At 36.0% G+C, this 20450-nt stretch overlaps 1 protein-coding gene across 1 annotated transcript in view; it reads right to left on the bottom strand.

Moving 5' to 3' along the window:
- LOC105495831 (malic enzyme 1) overlaps positions 1-20450 on the bottom strand; it is a 229187-nt gene that overhangs the window by 8675 nt on the left and 200062 nt on the right. The window contains exons 9-12 of the mRNA XM_011765679.3: positions 19266-19379; positions 11185-11290; positions 9687-9829; positions 6190-6363 (exon numbers count right to left, since the gene is read on the bottom strand). Coding sequence (XP_011763981.2) covers positions 6190-6363; positions 9687-9829; positions 11185-11290; positions 19266-19379 — 537 coding nt within the window. The remainder of the gene's footprint in view (positions 1-6189; positions 6364-9686; positions 9830-11184; positions 11291-19265; positions 19380-20450) is intronic.

Below are 20450 nucleotides of genomic sequence, written 5' to 3'. Positions count from 1 at the left end.
TTAGGCAGAGGTAAGATGGGGGAAGGGAGAGGGAGGTAAAGTTACTAGTATAACTATTTGTTTGATTAGTATTGCTCTATATATTATACAAAATATTATAACATATAATTGTAGGGTGTTGACCACAATTTTATAATAAACTCATCATTTAACTCATTAATTTCTTGCCTTTTTAATAGGATGTTTGCCCTAGAAGTGGTGAGGGTCCCAAATTTTAGGACAAAGAGACATTAACTATTCCACACTATCAGGAAGTCACCAAATAAGTGGGGCTTGCCATCTAGCTCAGAAGTGGAATCAGCCCTGCCAACCCCACAACCACAGCCATCCCCTTCCAGAAGACTGAGCTGGTGAGAGGCAGGGAAATTTGCTGGAACCATGGTTTGGCCTACTGGGTAATGTAGTGGCTTTTTCCTCCCCTCTTCTTGGTGCATGCTACTCCTTCTTAAAGGCTGATGGTGTCCTCAAGGAAAGACTTGGGGGCATTGTGTTCCCCTACTCAGCTTGAGCAGTTATAGGTATGTGTACTTAAGCAGAGAAGAGAATGGGAAAGGGAGAGCCAGACAGACAGGGTGGCTGTAAGCTGTCTGCATTCCCATCAGTGGATCTGGTATGGGTACATGAGTTTCCAAGGTCAAGTGGCCACAGCAGAGGTGGCCCCTGCATCCCTGGAGACCTGAAGAAGTATAAGGAAGCTAAGCTGAAGCCAGACATCCTACATCAGAGGGCCAGATTTGGACCTTGCAAGAGAGGATTAGAGGAGTTAATAATTGAGTTAATAAAAGAGATGTTTGCCCTTTTCCATGCTCTTCCTTCTTGTCTCCAACACATTTAAGAAGTAGGCCTTAACAAAAAGAGGGAGGAGGTTTCTCAGAGTCGAGCCAAACATTTACCCACAAATTGCTCAAAGTGCTAGCATCAGAGAGAGAGTGAAAGAACAGATGGGTTTTCTCTACCTGCTACTGCAGGCCTCTCCTACTGCAAGGAGAGCACAGGACATTTGAATTGGATATAACATTTTGAACTGCACAGATGTTTAATTATTGTTCACTGATATATTCCCAGCACTCAGAATAATACCTAGCATATGTTAGGTATTTAATTAAAAGAATATTAAAAGAATGAGTGAACTGAAAGTTATGGGCTCTTACCAAAATGTCACTAAGATAAACAAGAGGGAGAGCTGGTGGAGAATGATTTAAAACAATGACTGGGGCAAAATAAAACCATTTTATATTAATTGCTCCACTGAATTGAAACTTTTAAAAATTTTTGTTAATTCTTGTTCTGCAAAGGAGATGTGGCAGATTTAAATAACAATTTCTTAGATGTTAAGCAACAACTTTTCTGGGTGTCAGGTAGTGTTATTTAATTGGATAGAAAAAAATGAATAGCACAATGTTACAAAGATGTCAGAGCATGGTGGTTGAAGGCTCAGGCTCTGGTGTGAGGTAGACTTATGTTTGAATTCTAATTCTATCAATTACTATCTGTTTGCATTTGGGCAAATTAATTAACCTTTTTAGGCCTAGGTTTTATCATCAGTAATATAGGACTAATAATAGTTCCTAATTCATAAGGATTAAATGAAATAAATGCCAGCAAACAATTTACCACAGTGTCTGTCAGAAAAGTATTCAGTGAAACCTAGCTATTTTGTTTTACGTATGTATGTATGTATGTGGAACAGGCTCTCACTCAGATTGCCTAGGCTGGAATGCAGTGGCATGGTTTTGGCTCACTGCAACCCTCCGTCTCCCTGGGCTTGGGTGATTCTCCGCCTCAGACTCCTGAGTAGCTGAGACTACAGGGGTGTGCCATCATGCCCAGCTAATTTTATTTTTTATTTATTTATTTTTTGTGTGTGTGTATTTTTTAGCAGAGACAGGGTTTCACCATGTTGGCCAGGCTGGTCTCAAACTCCTGAGCTCAAGCGATCCACCTGCCTCGGCCTTCCAAAGTGCTGGGATTACAGACGTGAGCCACCATGCCTGGCCAGTTATTTTGTTTTAAAACAGAACTAATAGGCAGCCCACATAGCCAAATGGAAGCAAAATAACTTTTGGTGTCAGATCTGGTTCTACAGTGTATAGATTGTTAGCTATTTGATTTGGGGGCAAGTTCTATAACGAATCAACTTCAAGTTGTTTCAACTATTTATACGACATAATATGTGTATTCCACCCATAACCACCTGCACACTGCTGGCATTCAATGTCATTGTTTCTTCTCTAGGATGCCACACAAATGTTATTCTAAAGAGACTGAAGACAGGCACAGGATAGCCAAGTAAAGAAGAATCATTCTGAATCCTTACTCTCCATGTGTGACTGTCAAACAAAGAAGGAGCCAAAGAATTGTGGAAGAAAATCAAGTAGCAAACAGGTGACCATGGGGAGATGCACTAAATGTAAGGAATTGATTCTAGGGGGAAAAGGAGGGGGCATACAAGAGTCCTAGCCTGGCTCTCATTAATTAAATCATTTATTAAAAAACTTTGCTGCCTCTGATGTTCTTTGGTTGTCTCTCTCTAATGACATTGTGGCTAATTTAAAATAATCTCTCTCTATTTTGTTTTGACAACTGCCAACTGTTATGGCAGTTGGATTTCCAATTATCTTAAGCAAGGAAAAGGTTCCTCTAGATACTATTGTCCATGATGATTATCTAAAGGGTCCTCTGAGAAGATATCAGAAAGGAGGGGAGCAGGGCAGATGAGAAGACACCAGCCCATGATTCAGGAGGAGTGGTGTGAAGATAGGAGGCTGAGATTTGTCTCCCAGGTATGAACAGGAGGTGAGGAGTCTATTCCCAGGATACACTATAGACCACACAGGGACAGGAGGGCTGATCACTAGAGGTCCAGAAGACTGTCTACAGTGCCAGGAAAGCCAAAACCCTCTTCATGATATAAAAATGTCCAGAAATATTCTTTGAGATTGGTACTAACCCATGACATTCCCAGTTCCATAAGAGATCCAACTAGTATTTTGACAATAATTCTAACAGTTATTGAATTTGTGGTTGCAAAACAAAAAATTCAGATATATCTCCTACATATTACTCTTGTTAACTACAAAATATAATCTAGACAAGAAGTACTTTTCTTCTTTTTGGGGCCATCTGGTAGTGAATGTCTGTGGTATTGTATTTATTCTTCTTGCTAAGATACATGAGTAGTTCTATTTAATCCTATTCAGAAAGTATTTACTAATTTTCTGCTTTGTGCCTAGCATTGTGCTAGATGTTACTGAAGTTTTAAAAGAAGTATATGGAAGGCTCTCTGTCTTCAAAAAAGATAATCTACAGGCCGGGCACGGTAGCTCATGCCTGTAATCCCAGCACTGTGGGAGGCCAAGATGGGCAGATCACAAGGTCAAGAGATCGAGACCAGTCTGGCCAACATGGTGAAACCCCGTCTCTACTAAAAATACAAACATTAGCTGGGTGTGGTGGCATGTGCCTTTAGTCCCAGATACTTGGGAGGCTGAGGCAGGAGAATTGCTTGAACCAGGGAGTTGGAGGTTGCAGTGGGCCAAGATCACACCACTGCACTCCAGCCTGGTGACAGAGCAAGACTCCGTCTCAAAAGAAAAAAAAAAAAAAGATAATCTACAATTTAGTTATAAAGGCAACACCTAATCTTTTACAATAGGAAGCTCTCACGAGTGTATCATAACCAGAAATAAAATTAAATGTCAAAGTGTGTAATAAAGACAGCCATGACTAAGGAGAAAGATCAAAATGAGCTAGACTTGTCACAAAAAGATCCCAGGATGTGGTGGGATTTAAGCAGCACCATAAAGGACAAGCTTAGCTCATTGGAGAATAATTCTCAGGTCTTTCCAGGCAGGATAAGAGATAAAGCAGTTACACAGGCATACATATGCATGGTGTGTTTGAAGGCTATGGGATGAGGGAGAATGAAAAGAATGTCAAGCTTCTAAGCTTTGCTGCCTGCTTGGAAAGGGGGTATCACTAATAAAAATGTGAATGCTGGGAGTGAGGAAAGATAAGTAGGGCTTTCATAATGTTGTGTTTAAGGACACAGTAGGGCGTGTCTGTGGAATTACCCAACAGGCAACTGGAGATATGGAAAAAGATGAGAATAGAGATACACAGGTTTGGCCACTACTAGAATGAAGATAATAGAAATAAATGAATGAATGAGATCTTCGAAAGCATAAGAAAAAGAGAAGAAAAAACTGGTAACAAAAAATGAATGCTAGAAAAAAACCTCTTACTTAAGAGGGAGATGAAAAGGAGACAAAGAAAATAATGAGTGGGGACATAATTGAGATGATATAAAAACAGAATATTGTGTTGAAGCCTAAGAGAAAACCATAGAAAGGCCAAAAGATACAGCCAGAGAGATCACTAGCTATGATAAGAATTAGTGGTATGTTGACAACACCACATTTTTTTTTTTTCCTTCAAACTGTTTTTGGGTAGTGATTATTACTTTTCTTGGAGAGTAAATTGAAAATATTTTTCATGGAATTTGTCACTAGAGGGTGCTAGTGTTATTTAGGAAAGAAAACACTGACTACTACAAGTAACCAAAACTCTGATGTGGCTATTCTAAAAGACAATGATTACATTTTCCTTAATGCAAAAACTTTTACAGGCTCTCTTAGTAATTAGACATCCATTTATGTTTAACAAGATTTTCTGAGTTAAAGAAAACCTGAGACATCAGCTGGAACGCTTTTTAATACAGTGAAGAAAACGACAGGAGAACATTGTTGCTTTCAAGCATCTGTTCTCATAGAATGACGCCAGGCGCTAGCCACCAATATTATGTTCCTTTAGATCACATCAGTAACATAAGAATCTTTGTCTACATTCTTGGGGTTCCTCTTCACAATGGAAAAAATATTTGCAGGATAAAAATATTTGAATATCAATCAAGTTCTTTGGATCAGTTCAGCTGCAAAGGTTTAATCGTAAGAGAAAAAATTCACTCAAGTTTCTCATCCACAAATGGTAACCTGTTCAAATCTGAAAATATATCAACCTGATGAATATTCTGATTACCAAAAGCTCATGATTACAAATATATGCCCAATCACTGTATCATCCTGCTGAGGCTTGGGATGGGGAGGGAAGCTGATAGGAACATACAGCTCATGATATCTCTTGTGCCAGGAAGTATCAAAGTCCTTTGTCTCTGACCTAAAAGTTTCATGTCTTCTGTCAATATCTATGAAATTGTGGCTAACTTGTTAGCTTGCAAGTAGAGTAAAATCTCAGATCTTTCACAGTTCGTGACAGTACAAGATTCCCCAGTGGGCCTGCTTTGTGATGTTCTGAGAATCTTTCCTCAAGGCCCAGATACAGCTCACTTCTCCTATTCTTTTAATGATTTTATAAACAACTAATTTCCTATTTTGATTTAACTTCTGCTTAAATACTAGGGTGGTTTCTGTTTCCTGTACTGAACCCTGAGTGATAAACATGTTCACTATACCATATCAGACTTCCACTTTAAACCTTCAAAATGCCATTCATTATTAAGCACTGTATATTTCTCAACAGGGAAATATTTACCACTTAATCATCATTTGGAAACAATTCTTTTTTCTGCTTTTTTTAGGTAACAGTCTAGCTCTGTAGCCCAGGATGCAGTGCAGTAGCGTGATCTCAGCTCACTGCAACCTCTGCCTCCTGGGTTCAAGCAGTTCCCCCGCCTCAGCCTCTTGAGTCGGGGGATCACAGGCATGCACCACCACGCCCAGCTAATGTTTGTATTTTTAGTAGAGATGAAGTTTCACCATGTTGGCCAAGCTGGCCTAGAACTCCTGGGCTCAAGTAATCCACCTGCCTCAGCCTCCCAGAGTGCTGGGATTATGGGCATGAGCCACCACATCCAGCCCTGGAAACAATATTTTTAATTGTCTCATCACTGTCACAGAACTTGATCTGATGTGTGAAGACACAAAAATGTTCCTCTTAAGAAATCAAAAACACAATTTTTCTAATGTCTACTGAAGAAGAACCTTTCGTTTGTGAGTCAGTATGAACATGCTACCCACCCCTTATTATCCACTGGGAAAGATTTCCTCTTCTTCAGGCTTTACTTCTTTCAGAGAGTAAGCTGAGATGCTAGATAAATAAAACATTAGACAACCTAGGCTGAGCACACTTGGTATTTTAAACCCTTGGTAAACTTAGAGGATTTTACAATACCTCAGCAGTAGTGAGGAAAATCTTATCTGTGATGTGCCTCAATCCACACGCCACAACACCAAGAGCAACTCCAGGGAACACATAGGAATTGTTGCCTTGGCCAGGATATAGGGTCTGTCCATTTGGAAGAGTGACTGGATCAAAAGGACTGCCACTGGCAAAAATTGCACGTCCCTACAACAAAGACACATACAACTCACTTTTAAAAGAAGCAGAATATTTTAAAACAAATGTATCATAACAGAACTATCCCATAGCCTAAATTAGAACTACTTAGAAAGAAGTCTAGTTTTTTATTAACTTGCTAATAAGTCTGGACAAGCTTTTGTGATGTTGTACAACCAGTTCTGGAATGGGTGATTATTACTATTCTCTGTCTTACTCTTTACATCCAGGAGGAGCATGCAAAGTACAGTATGCCCTAAGACTATCACTCTATTCTCTGCAGTGGTTCAACCCATAGGCTCATCAACCATTTTTATATAGGCTTCCAACGATAGACATCTGAAGATAAAAAATGATGGGCTAATATTTAAGTATTGAAAATGATGATATTTTAGGTTGGGGTTTAGGAATCAACACATTTCCAAAATAAAAACTGGGAAAATCATACATATTTCTATATTGTAAAGAGTTGTGTGGGCTGGGCACAGTGGCTCATGCCTGTAATCCCAGCACTTTGGGAGGCCGACAGGGGCAGATCACTTGAAGTCAGGAGTTTGAGACCAGCCTGGCCAACATGGTGAAACTCCATCTCTACTAAAAACACAAAAAGTAGCTGGGGAGTGGTGGTGGGTGCCTGTAAGCCCAGCTCCTCGAGAGGCTGAGGCAGGAGAATCGCTTGAACTCAGGAGGCAGAGGTTGCAGTGAACTCACACCACTGCACTCCAGCCTGGGCAACAAAGCAAGACTCCAGCTCAAAAAATAAAATAAAATAAAGAGTTATGTGGAGAATCACATAGGAAACAAACTCATTGGCAGGAGTAGAATTGGCAAGGAAGAGGAAGATTAAGTTATCAGTATTTTTCAACAATTGTCTTCATTTTGCCTAGTATTAATATTTTGTCATAATTGTTTTGAAGAATCTCATTTATTGCTTGCTTTAAAAAGGCATTAACTTGGACAGGCATGGTGGCTCATGCCTGTAATCCCAGCACTTTGGGAGGCCAAGGAGGGCAGATCACTTGAAGTCAGGAGTTGGAGACCAGCCTGGCCAACATGAAGAAACCCCATCTCTACTAAAAATACAAAAATTAGTGGGATGTGATGGTGAGCGCCTGTAATCCCAGCTACTCAGGAGGGTGAGACAGGAGAATCGCTTGAACCTGGGAGGCAGAGGCTGCAGTGAGCCGAGATCATGCCATTGCACTCCAGCCTGGGTGACAGAGTGAGACTCCATCTCAAAAAAAAAAAAAAAAAAAAAAAAAAGTCATTAACTAAGGGCCTGTTAGGTGCCGCATTTCATATTGCTAATCAAAACAATATTTGTCTGTGATGGTGAGAGTGGATATCTAGTTGAGAGTATTTAGGCTTCAAAGTAGGAATCGGAAACCCTCAAAAAATAAAGCGTCACAGTCTAAGAAATCTATTTGAAAAGTCTAAAGCATCAAATCCCCAAGGCATAGTTTAAATGATGACACAATGGGTTTTAACTTTCATATCTCTTGGATCTAGAGTCTAAATAATGATATTAATATTAAACTGTTTTTAGCAAATGTCATAATATACCTTTTAGTTGTTCTTAAAGTTGTGTAACATAAAAATTCAACCTTCTTTGAGATATAAAAAGATGAAAATAGATGAAGGCAGAAAAACAGAAATTCTCATCTAGCTGTTTATAAGACACTTATGTTTTGCACAGAATTCGGTTTTGTTTTCAGACAAATCTGATACCTTAAGCTCTTTAGCAGATAGAACATTTTGTTATAAACAACTTTATAATGTAGCTAAATTATTACTTCATATATAAAGGTTTCAGAAAATTATATTTGAGAAAGAGGCCTGTAACATTATATATCTCCCCCTCCTCCTTCACTCCCACTCTTCCTGCCTTTCTATAATCACCATATTTTAAGGAGAAATGTCATTAAATAAATGATAGTACTATAGCTAGCTAAATATTCTCATATATATGTTATTAACATAGTGAAGGAAATCTCCCCATACCATTTTCGGACTGTATTTTTATGGTTCAATAGTCTTTTTGTATATTGTAATTTAACCTTTCCTATCTTCACCTGTGCCTGCAGTAGCAGAAACTCACATCCAGCAACAGGCAGACCTTTCCTTTTTCTCTAATCCTTTAGCCAAACCAGTGTCTAAATTTTCATCCTCAAAATAATTTTCAACGTTTTATGTAGAAAAACATAGACTATTAGGCAAGATGATAAGAAAGACTTGAAGCCTACATTTATATCAGACACATTCAAAGTTTAAAACACAACTACATAAATTTGGCTAATTTTGTTTATGTGTATTATAGATAAGTCTCTTAACCCTTGAGGCCTGTTGAGAGATATTAAGACAAAATAATTAAATACTTGTTTATTATATGCCACATATGTGCAAGGCATGATGCTAAAATTTCGTTGTTGTTCAAAGGACTTTTTTTTTTTCCTTTAAGGATTTAAGGACTACTGAATAATGTGGGGCAAATTCCCCAATCTAGAGATGAGATAAAAATTAAAATTAGTGAGAACATTGATGCCATCCCAAATAAGAGAGATACATAATGGAGTGGCTCCTTGCAAAAAAAAAAAAAATCATTAATTCTAGTATTGAGCATTTAAGGATATATGATTAAAATAGAGCCATTAAGTTCCAGTTAGTGCAGAGTGACATAGCTTTCATGTTTACCTCTCTAGTTCATTTTGGATTTATTTCCAAAATAAACATTTTAGATAGATATGACTCAACCTCTATTTTGTTGTAATGATATTTTAAAGTCTTTTAAGGGAAAAAGGCTCCTTTCAGCATATCAGCCAAATATATATTAGTACAAACATGGTATAAAATAAATCACAGTAAAATATTGAAGCATTGAGGACGCCTATCCCAATCTGGCTGCATGTCAAGATAGTTGCCCAAATGTTCCACCCATAGTACCAAAACCCAAACCCAGGATTTAGCAAAGCAAAAATAAGGTTGTGGTTTTACATTGTACACTTCAGTGTTTGGGAATAGCTAGTTAAAAGCTATTTTAATAAGCCTCTAGAAACAAGTATCTTCCTTTCTATTTAACTTTTATGTGTAAATCTTAGATATTTCCAAATCGTTTATGGAAAATTATCAGTAAAACATTAAAATATGTATTTTATTTTGTTGAAGAAGAGGATATATACAACATTCTAGAAAAGGAAATAGTTCTTATCCCTCTGATCTGTGTGCTTTTCTTGTATAATTTTTAAACTTAAACAGTAAGCACCTGAGATATCCTAGGCCTCCCTATAATGAATAAAAATGTAATTATTCAAGTATCAGTTATAGTTTTACTTTACCTTGGTTATTCTGTAGCACTGCTCTGCAGAACATTCTGCTTTGCTAGTTGGATTACTCAAAGCAAAAATAATAGGCCGTTCATTGAAGGCAGCCATATCTTTGAGAATTTGTTCTGAGAATGCACCACCAATTGCAGCAACTCCTAATGAAGAAAAATGAAGCTGGTAATTAACACTATGATTGGTTAATTGACACAAGAAGACCATGCCCCAAATCAATGATATCTGTCATGTCATTTTCTAATAGATCCTAAACAAAATGCTGTATAGACTATTTGTATTATAGTGACAAAAAGAGGCACGTTTGTTAATGCCAACAATCCTTACAATCCTTAGGGTCACAAATCGACAAATACCTATTAAAAATTAAAGATAAGGTTTGGCTCGTATAATACATTGAGTTAGTGACCAATCACTTGGAAATTTGTATCCAATATGTATACTTTCTTTATAAGCAATTCTATGAGTACATTTCAGTCTGTCAGGCTATAAAGCAATTAAGTTTTATAAACTAATGCTATCACTTAAGACAACCATCTGATTCAATGGTAAAAGTAAAGTACCACCGATTGAAATAACTTTAACAGAAGAATAAAGCAATTAGCATAATGGAAATGAAAAACAATAAGATTATTGACAGAATATATTTTGTAAAAACAATATTAAACACTTAGTAAAACTCCTGTCATGGAATAAGTACTTGTTTTATTATAGTTATCATCATTATTTTCAACATTGTCATCTGTTTCACAAGAGCTTGTTGGAATGGAGTATAATACAAGGTAAAAATCAAAATTATATATGCACAACATAAAGATTCATAAATTCCTTTGAGTTTTTTAAAACCACTTTAAAGTCTTGCAGTGCACATGCAATGTGTAAGTACGGTATTAAGTGCTATAAGGAATATAAAGATTTGTCAGATGTGATCCCTGTCTTCCAAGAGGGTCTTATCTACCTCAGAGTTTCTCAACCTCAGCAGTATTAACATTTTAGGCTGGATAATTCCTTGTCACAGGGGCTGTGCAGTGCACTGCAGGATATTTAGTAGAATCCTTCCACCGCCTCTATCGGCTAGATGTCAATAGCCCCTCCCTTTACTCCCCTTCCAACCCCGCGACCCTAGTTAAGACAACTAAGAGCTTCCAGACATTGCCAAATGTTTCCTGCAGGGCAAAAATCCCTCTTATTTGAGAACCCCTGTCTATCTGGAGTAATCAAGCCTAGAAAAGTGCTGAATGCGCCAGGTATTAGCAGGCTGACAGTTAGAGGAGGGGGCCACACACTTCAGCTCAGATCAGTAAGAGAAAGAAGACAGGACTAAAGTGAAAAATCTAGGTCTCTACAGGGTACTGTCGCTTGAGCGAATGTGTAGTTTTTTGAATTCAAAGGGGTAGAATTTCAAAAAGACTAAATTATACCTCAAAAATTGGTAGTAAATAAAACCAATCAAGTCAAAATAAGGGGCGGGGGGGAAGGGGGAGGAGAAAAAGTTTACCTATGAGGGCAGTTGGTTTTATTTCTTGAACAATGGCTTCTAGGTTCTTCATTTCTTCATGTTCGTGGGCAAACTTCTCTTTCTCTTGTGTTAAGGAAGCACGTCCCTAAGTAAAGCAAGTGAGAAAAAATTAAGAATCTGTCAAACATGTGCGAGTCAAAGAAATTTCAGTATATATATTACAAATATTTGTGCTTAACATTTTTATGTATGATGTGTTACAGCTATTCTTAAAGTCTCTTCAATTGTCAGAATGTTATTTCATTCATTCTTTCAACAAATATTTATATATCAATGTTCTAGGCAATGGAGATGTAACAGTGAACAAAACAAAGTCCTTCATTTAACTGATATTAAAAACCCTAATTTTACAGATATGTGAGAACTAGCATTAACAAATGGCAATGCAAAGTATCATTGAGAGAATATTGTTTGCCACACATTGTGTTTTATAGCAGGTCTCAGAATCTTGAGTTGGCTTCAGCTGTAGCACTACCGATTTATGCCACTGACTCAGAAAAGAATTTGAAGCCATATTTATGTCAATGTTAGATATTCTCAGTATTTGTTTTCTATTTTTTTTTGTTTTTAATGTTCCAATTATGAATATGCCATGTGTTATCTAGTAAACATCTAATTATAATATTCTGGCTGCAAATTTTAAAGATCTGACTACATAATAAATTACTGCCTAATTTTATATGGTACTTGATGACTTACAAATTGTTTTCACATATTTCATTTGATCCCCTCAACAATTCTGAGAAGCAGGACAAGTATAAGCATAGTCATTTTACATATGTGGAAACAGATTCAGAGGCTTTAAGGGACTTGCTCAAGGCAAGAGATTGTACTGGAACTCAAAGCCTTTTCAATATAGCACAGAATCACCCTGGGCAAAAACTTAACAAATAGTATGTCATAGTTTTTGCAAGTTGTTAATAATGAAGATGGTACAATTTTCTTGCTTTAAAGGTTTATTATCATTTTATTTCTGTTTTTTGTTTGTTTGTTTGTTTGAGATGAGGTCTCACTTTGTCACTCAAGTTGGAGTGCCGTGGATCAGAGGTCACTGTAGCCTTGAACTCCTGGGGTCAAGGGATCCTCCCACCTAAGCCTCTCTAGTAGCTGGAACTATAGGTATGCACCACCATGCTTGGCTAATTTATCATTTTTTTAAAGAGATGGGGGTCTTGCTATATTGCCCAGGCTTGTCTCGAACTCCTGGCCTCAGGAGTGATCTTTTCGCTTCAGCCTCCTGAGTCACTAGGATTATAGGCGTGAGTCACCATGCCAGGCTCTGTTTTTAAAAGCAATATACTGAATTATAAAAAAATTTGCAACATATGAACCTCTTTGTGCTTGTCTCCTCATCTGTAAATAAGGATAATAAGAATTTCTACCTCATCAGGTTGTTTGTGGTGTAAATGAAATGTAATACATGTAAAACACTCAGGACTGTACCTGGTTTATAATAAGAGCTCGATGCTAGTTGTTGTTGCAATTACAATTTTTGTGAAGAAGAAAAAAATCATAATTCCAGCACTTAAAGTTTTGGTATATTTTCTCCTATTAAAAGTCTGCTGTAGGCCAAGTGCGGTGGCTCACGCCTGTAATCCCAGCACTTTGGGAGACTAAGACGGGCAGATCATGAGCTCAGGAGATTGAGACCATCCTGGCTAACATGATGAAACCCTGTCTCTACTAAAAAAATACAAAAAATTAGCTGGGTGTGGTGGCAGGCGCCTGCAGTCCCAGCTACTCAGGAGGCTGAGGCAGGAGAATGGCGTGAACCTGGGAGGTGGAGCTTGCAGTGGGCGGAGATCACGCCACTGCACTCCAGCCAAGGTGACAGAGTGAGACTCCGGCTCAGAAAATAAAAATAAAAAAAAGAAATGATTAGCCAGTTTTGAGAATCAGTGTACTAAATGATCTATGATATCCCTACCACATGCATTTTTAAAAGGTTATGTGCTACGTTTTCAAAAAAGCATACAATAATGAGTCTAAAGAAGAAAAGCTATAGAATAAGATAAATTGGAAGTCACAGATTTTTTGGCTGACAAACTGAGATATAATGAAAACTATTTAAATTGCCTAGAATGGGAAACAAATAATAAAGAAGACAGATGAATATATATGAAAAGAAAAAGATACATGCTTAATCATAAACATCTTTATTAATCATAGTATACGCACTGGCAGCTCCTAGACACTGAAGCCAGAACTTAGCCAGAAGACATTCCATCTACTAAGAAGCATAAATTACCCACGGCAACACCTTCAAAGGCTTGATTCCTGGTATGACTTACAAATGCTGAAAGAATGCTGAAAACAGGCCAGGAATCATGAAATGGTAATACTAGCAATACTGAAGGTCTTACTTGGCAAAACAGAAGAATCAAGACACACACACAAAAGGTCTCCCAAGTGTGTTCTCCATCATTTTCAAAATTAATTTGATGATATAGTTTAAAGAAACTACTGGAATGTGACAACCTTTTCTAAATCCGGTAATACCGAGGCAACTCCCTGTACCTTTGGACTTCTATTTTCTAGACTAATGGCTTATTTTTCTCTATTTTTCAAAATCTGATTTGGAATACATATTCTTTATGCCAATAACTTCAGTTGGTATGGAGATGAGATGTCTTTTCCCTTTATTCTCCCTTTTCAGAATCCCTTGCTGAAATCTTTTTGCCTTCTTTTGGCAAAGTGCATGTGGGCACCTCTTACCTCAGAAATCCCAAAATCTATGATGCGTCTTTTCTCTCTCTCTTTTTTTCAAGAGTCTCTAATTACCTCAAACATATTATGGATAGCTGAAACTTTATTTGTGACATTATTACTTTAATCTCCCCTATTCCTTTATATTATGATGATTCTTACTATATCGTAGAAGATATAACCACATTGAATTACCATCTTTTCAAAAGCACCTATGTTTGTAGTGGGTGTAGGGAGGAGAACGGGGGCAAAGGTTGCCAAGATTTTGGGCTATCATTCCACAGCCCAGGATAGGTATAAGTAAACTAATTCTAGATTACCAGTGATAAATATTTATTCCTTCCCACATACAGGGACTAGAAAAACTCTTCCACAAGCCCCAGTTAGACTACCTACCCCCAATATACTGGCCTATTTTTGCTGGCATGTCATTAGTTTACCAGAGTTGAACCTGGCCCTTCTTTGGATCTGTAGACAGGGTTTTCTCAGCACATAGTCAGTAGCATTTCACTGCAATTGTTGTAAATCAGGTATGTGCACTTGCTAAGAGTCCAGAGCTGTGTTTCATCATCTCAGGACAGATTAAGCAAAGATAAATTTTGTGACAAAAGTATAGTAAGGCACATGGAGTGTTTTTAATTTAAGATAGTAGGCGGTGAACTCCATCAGTATTTAATTTTGTATGTTAAAAATCAATGTTCATAATTTTCTAAGACTCATGCATATAATCTTTGGCCTCTGTTCTTTTTAATGTCTACATGCATTGATCATACTCTATATGAAATGAAAAAGAGGGAGAAAATAATCAAGCCAGAAACTTTTTACCAGCTTACATAGTCTCTTTGGAGTTAGACTTTTTTATTAAACCACAGTGTATTATGTATGTAGTTATTAAACTACATAGTCTGTAGTTTCAAGCCCTCAACCTGTAGATTATACTTTCAGGAATGAAATAACTATATTGTCAAAACTACCTTTATAACATACAATATACCTTTGTTGACCATCTCTTTCTACAAGAGCTAACCATTTAATTATAAATCAGAAAAATACAGTGGAGCAAAATTATTTAAAACAAAACAAAATAAAATAAAATAAAAATAAAAACAAAATTCAAGCCAGTGTACGGCTTCATTCTGGGTTAGATGAAATCTATCCTTCATAAGGTCTCTTAATATCCTACTTTTTATTTTGATGTTTTGTCTTAGCATTAATTTGGTTTATTAGTGAGAGTGAAAATAATTATTTAAGACAAAGATTAAACCTGGTTTGTTTTGTGGCTTCTTAGCCTCCCTGAAAATGCTCTAAATCATCACTGCAAAATGCAAATACTTAGCAACGTTCCCTTTTCATCCTCTTTTCACTGTCTTTATTCCTACTTTAATTTTTATTTTGGAAGGTTTTCTAAAACTAAGTATTAATTTTACATTAAAATGTATTAATATTAGTTGACACAATTACTATATAAATTATTTCCCACTATAAAAACTAAGGTATCTTATATTTAGTACTATATACTAAAGTATAAAGATATTTGAGTATGATCCATAACCAAGTAATTGACTTCAATTAACCTTAGTGATATGGATGAATTATTTACAATATTGGTATTCTATAGCATTAACTCTTTCCACTGCACATATGGATATGGGGTAAATGATGGAAAATGCTATGGCTGTGATGCTGAAACTTGAAAGAGAAAATACACTGGAATAATAATTATCTAGTGTGATGATGATATAACTTCAAAGATGAGCTGATTTCACAGTTCATATTTTAGTTTTTGAGGTGCTGTTTTTACAAAGTGGAGTTTCACCAAGAAAATTTTTTATTTAAAACTTTATGGTATTTTTACATTTGATAAACAATTACAAGTTAATAAAATTAATAAAATGATTATTATTGGTTCTCAGGAGATGTAAAAGCACTAAGAATGAAGGACAAAAAACACAAAAGAATCATGTAAATTTGAAAACAGGATTACACTAATTTACTGGTTATTCTAAGATAGTTCTGCAACAAAAGTCAATATAAGGATTTTGACTGTTTAAAAGCATGAAAGAAAAAGTGATTGAAACTTAATATGTGTCTTTTATATTAAATAGTGTACAAGCTGTTAAATATATAACAACCTTTTAAAATGTAACTTTATCTTGGCAAGCAGAATATATGAACTTCTTTATTTTGGCAAGTAAAAGACATGAAGTAAGAGAGACTGACTAGGTCTAGCCAACAACTTCACAGTTATTTCAAGTATTATATCCATGGACTCTGGAATCTCAGCTCAGTAAATGTGTGTTAAAATTATTCGAGATGCTAAAATATATATATTTTTACACAGATTTCAGGTAAAAATGTCATCAGAGACAATAAAATAAAACCACATAGACTTCCACTTTTTGGACTCTTGAATATTTTATATCCCTAAGGAGAACAATTTGTGTAGCTTTCTCCACAGCTCCTACTATTCCTACTATTCACATGATGATGACCCCCAGATCCCTATCTCCAACCCAGACCCTTCTCCTCTGTATCAGTCCCTTATCTCCAACTGCCAATGGGACATCTCTGTGTGAGGTCTCCACAGGCACCTTAAACTTACTATGTGTGAAACTGATCCTGTTACTTCACTTAAAGTGGTCTGTTCTTCATTCCTTACTAGACCCCCAACAAGTCCACCTAGACTCCTTCCTCCACTCTACCCTACTCCTCTTTCCATATTTCATCAGTTACTCAGTATGTCACTTCTATTTCCTAAATACCTACTGAATTAAGTTTCTTTCACTCACCTCCATGGTCACGCCCCAATTAATTTCTATCTGGATTACTGCAACAGCTTTGTAACTAGTTCTTTTTCTCAGTTTCCCCTCATTGCAATCCATCCTCCACAATGCCATCAGAGTCAAGGAGAGGCAAACCCCCCTGCACAGGTTTCTTCAATTGCTCATCTTCGGGGTTCCGAAAGTCCTTCATCTCTTGTCATCTGCTTCCTTTCTAATCTAATCTGTAAATGTCCCTTATACCAAAATATTTTATTTTGTACATGCTGGTTCTCCTGTCTGTAAAGCCACTTCTTAACTCATTTACTAACAAAATATTTGTTGTCAGGTATGTACTACACATTGTATAGAACTTTGAAGATACAAAGAGACGAAAGACACCATATTTAGCTTCTATCAAGATCTTTCAGTGAACTTGTATTCATACTTCCTTTGTTTCAGTTTTGTATATAGGAAATTCAAGATATCTATGGAGACCATAACTCTTAGATAAACTCCTAACTCTTCCTTTCCAACTTAGCTTAAAAGACACCTTGTCTTGATATCTTCCTCAGTATTCCCATCTTCTTCCTTAGTGCGGTTGGGAGCATCATCTCCTGTGCACCCTGACACCATGAACATATTTTTTACAACACTTTCATATGGTTCTAGTTCTGTAACTCATGAATTGAGTTTTTCTCACTAGACTATGAGCTTCCTGAGATCAAGGGCTTTATTGAATCCCCAGAGTCTAGAACAACACCCAATCCATAGGTGATTTTATTCAGTAAACGTTCTTATTTCATGCCCACAATCTGTCACATGATGACAGTGTACAAATTTTTATAGTTATGCTGATGCTTCAAAGCAATAGCAATTTTTCAGCCAAGAAATCCATACTGAAGGTCTCCGTCTTTATATATACATATTTGCTACAAAAAGTTATGCATATGTTTTTTCTTCATTTAAAGAAAAATATATCTATGTATACTGAATTTTAAAAAGAAGTATTTTTCTACCTTTAAAGGAAAAGATTACTAAGAATTCAAAATATATAAAGACATTAGAAATAATGTTTTAAGGTAATACAAATTTGATATATTTCCTTCTATGACTTTTATATGCAACTATATTTTAAATAAAAAGTAATATATACTATGGTATTTGTTTTTTTCACCTAACATTATATTATGAATCCTTTACCATGTCATTTATTGCTCTTTGAAAACAATTTTAAGTCTATACAATATATTAATGCGGCTATTCCACAATTCATTTGACAATCATCCTTTAATTAGGTAAGTATAACATATCACTATTATAATTAATGTGTGATAAACTTTATCATTATTGTAAATAATGATGCAATAACATCCTCATACATAAAACACTGTATATATCTCTATCTCCATGGGATAGATTCTCTGAATGGAAATTAGTGGCTCAAAAATATAAACTTTTAAAGGCTCTGAATACACATAAAACAGCTTTCCAGAAAGTCTGTATGTACACATTCACATTTATTTCTATATTAAATTCCAGAAGACACTGCTTATCATTAGTTATTCCTAGTCATTTGTCTTCACATAGGAAGGGGATTTATATATACTTTTTTCTAGCAGTTTAAAGAATGATTGATGTGCACAGGTGGCACAAGTATTAGTAATGGCTTATAACTATATAGCAATATGGCCACAAACCTAATTTTATTTAGTTCTCACAATAATACTATGAAGTAGGTACTATTATCTCTATTAAAGATGGAGAAACTCAAGCTCAGGTAAGATAATATTCAAACAAACTATTTATCAAAGTTTTCTCTCAGGAATCCCCATTCAAACCCTTAAGAATTTCATTGCGAGAAAGTAGCAGGTAAAGAGTAGCTGTTTCATTTTTTCCTCATTTCTTTCTAGCTAATGTACAATTTGATCACCAACTCTCAATAAAAAGTGATATATCTAGGTGTTTCATCTGTATCATTATCCAATTGCTAAATTTAAAACTACACTGGCCATGTGCAGTGGTTCATGCCAGTAAATCCCAGCACTTTGGGAGGCTGAGGCAGGAGGATCACTTGGGCTCAGGAGTTTGAGACCAGCTTAGGAAACATAGTGAGAGCTTGTCTCTACAATTTTTTTTTTTAATTTTTTTTTTTAAATAGCCGGATACGGCATCCTGTGGTCCCAACTGCTCAGAAGGCTGAGGTGGGGGTAGAGATCACTTGAGCCCACGAGGTCAAGGCTACAGTGACAATGATGGCATCACTGCACTCCAGCCTGAGTGATAGAGTGAGACCCTATCTCAAAAGAGAGAGAGAGAGAGAGAGAGAAAGAAAGAGAAACTAATTCAAATGGACTGTCAATTCAAAGGGGTGTAAGGAGCTGACTCACACTGCAGATGGAATCTGTTCCTAAGCCATAGTTTTCTTCTTTATTCAGGAAAGTATCAGTATTACTGTATGACACGATCATTTGTATTTAATGGTTATTCTTTAACACAGTGTAAAGGGAGGTTGTAGAAACAGAGTCGTCTTTGAGATGGTCATCCAGAATGGCATATTGATTTTTATTCTGGTTAAAAATGAAAAATTCTTACCTTAACTATTAATCCTTTTGAATCAACCAGCCATATCTTTTTGATGGCTTTCTCTTTTGGTAAACCTTCTTTTTCCATGGCCATCACAATCAGGTGTGCAATCCCTAGGGCAGCCTCAGTGATGAAAAGAAAAAATTTTAAAGTTGTTCTACATGATATCTTATTAAGGGTTACATTTCACCCCATTTTGTCTTTGTTGGTGGGAACAAAATATTTTTGTCACATTTAGGTTAAGCCAAATAGCAATTATTTACCCTTTTTACTACAACAGAACCACTATTATGTGGCTTGCTATTTGGCCACAGATAAACTGGTGATATCCTTGATTGTCAGTGTATTTAATCCTGTTAATACAACCAAGATTTGCTCCAAGAAAAAATACTGAATTTAAAATAATGAACTGGTCAACCTTGCTCATTGAACTGTATTGTTTATTGTTAGGTTCAAGCTCCTCTAATTGAATTTGAAGAAAGAAGCCTGGTCATTTGGATGGGAACTTGACCAATTAGGCAACAGAATGAAACTAACAAAAAAAAAAAAAAAAAAAAAAGTGTTTCCAAGCATCTACTTACTCCTCTAATTTGGATACCAAAAGTGCTGTGAAATTTACTGAAAGATTAAAGGAATCAACTTCCTTGGTATTTGGTAAATTTTATAATTATCTGTGAAATTTCCAATATCTTTTCAGGGACAAACAAGTGCTGGTTTTGAATCATCCAACCATGAATTCTTCTGCCTAGTTGAGTATCAAGAACTGGTCTATGCCATTCATCAAACCCTTTGAAAATTCAAAGACGTTTACTAAAGTTAAATACAGCATGTAATAATCCACAAAATAGAGAACTCAAATGTTAATGAGCTGTCAGTTAGTCTTGATTTTTATTTCAATGTGAAAGTGAATTTGTGATTTCATTCTGAATACTTTCACATATTTGTATCTTGGCATTTGAGTTCTAACTTCACATATTTTGTTTTATCTAAAAACAAGCAAAATGAAAACCAACACAACATAAACAAATATCTACCAGTGTAATATATTGTTTTGTTCATAATCATATTCAATTTGAATATTTAAAGTTTCTTGAAATACATACATATATATATATATATACACACACACAGCCACAAAATATTTCTCTATTACTTACATTCTATAATTCTAAAGAGATTTTGGCAGTTTTCCCT

The sequence above is a fragment of the Macaca nemestrina genome, chromosome 5 (genome assembly GCF_043159975.1).
Source record: "Macaca nemestrina isolate mMacNem1 chromosome 5, mMacNem.hap1, whole genome shotgun sequence".
Lineage (NCBI taxonomy): Eukaryota > Metazoa > Chordata > Mammalia > Primates > Cercopithecidae > Macaca > Macaca nemestrina.
The sequence above is the reverse complement of the archived record's forward strand: the minus strand, read 5'-3'. Positions and strand labels throughout refer to the sequence as shown.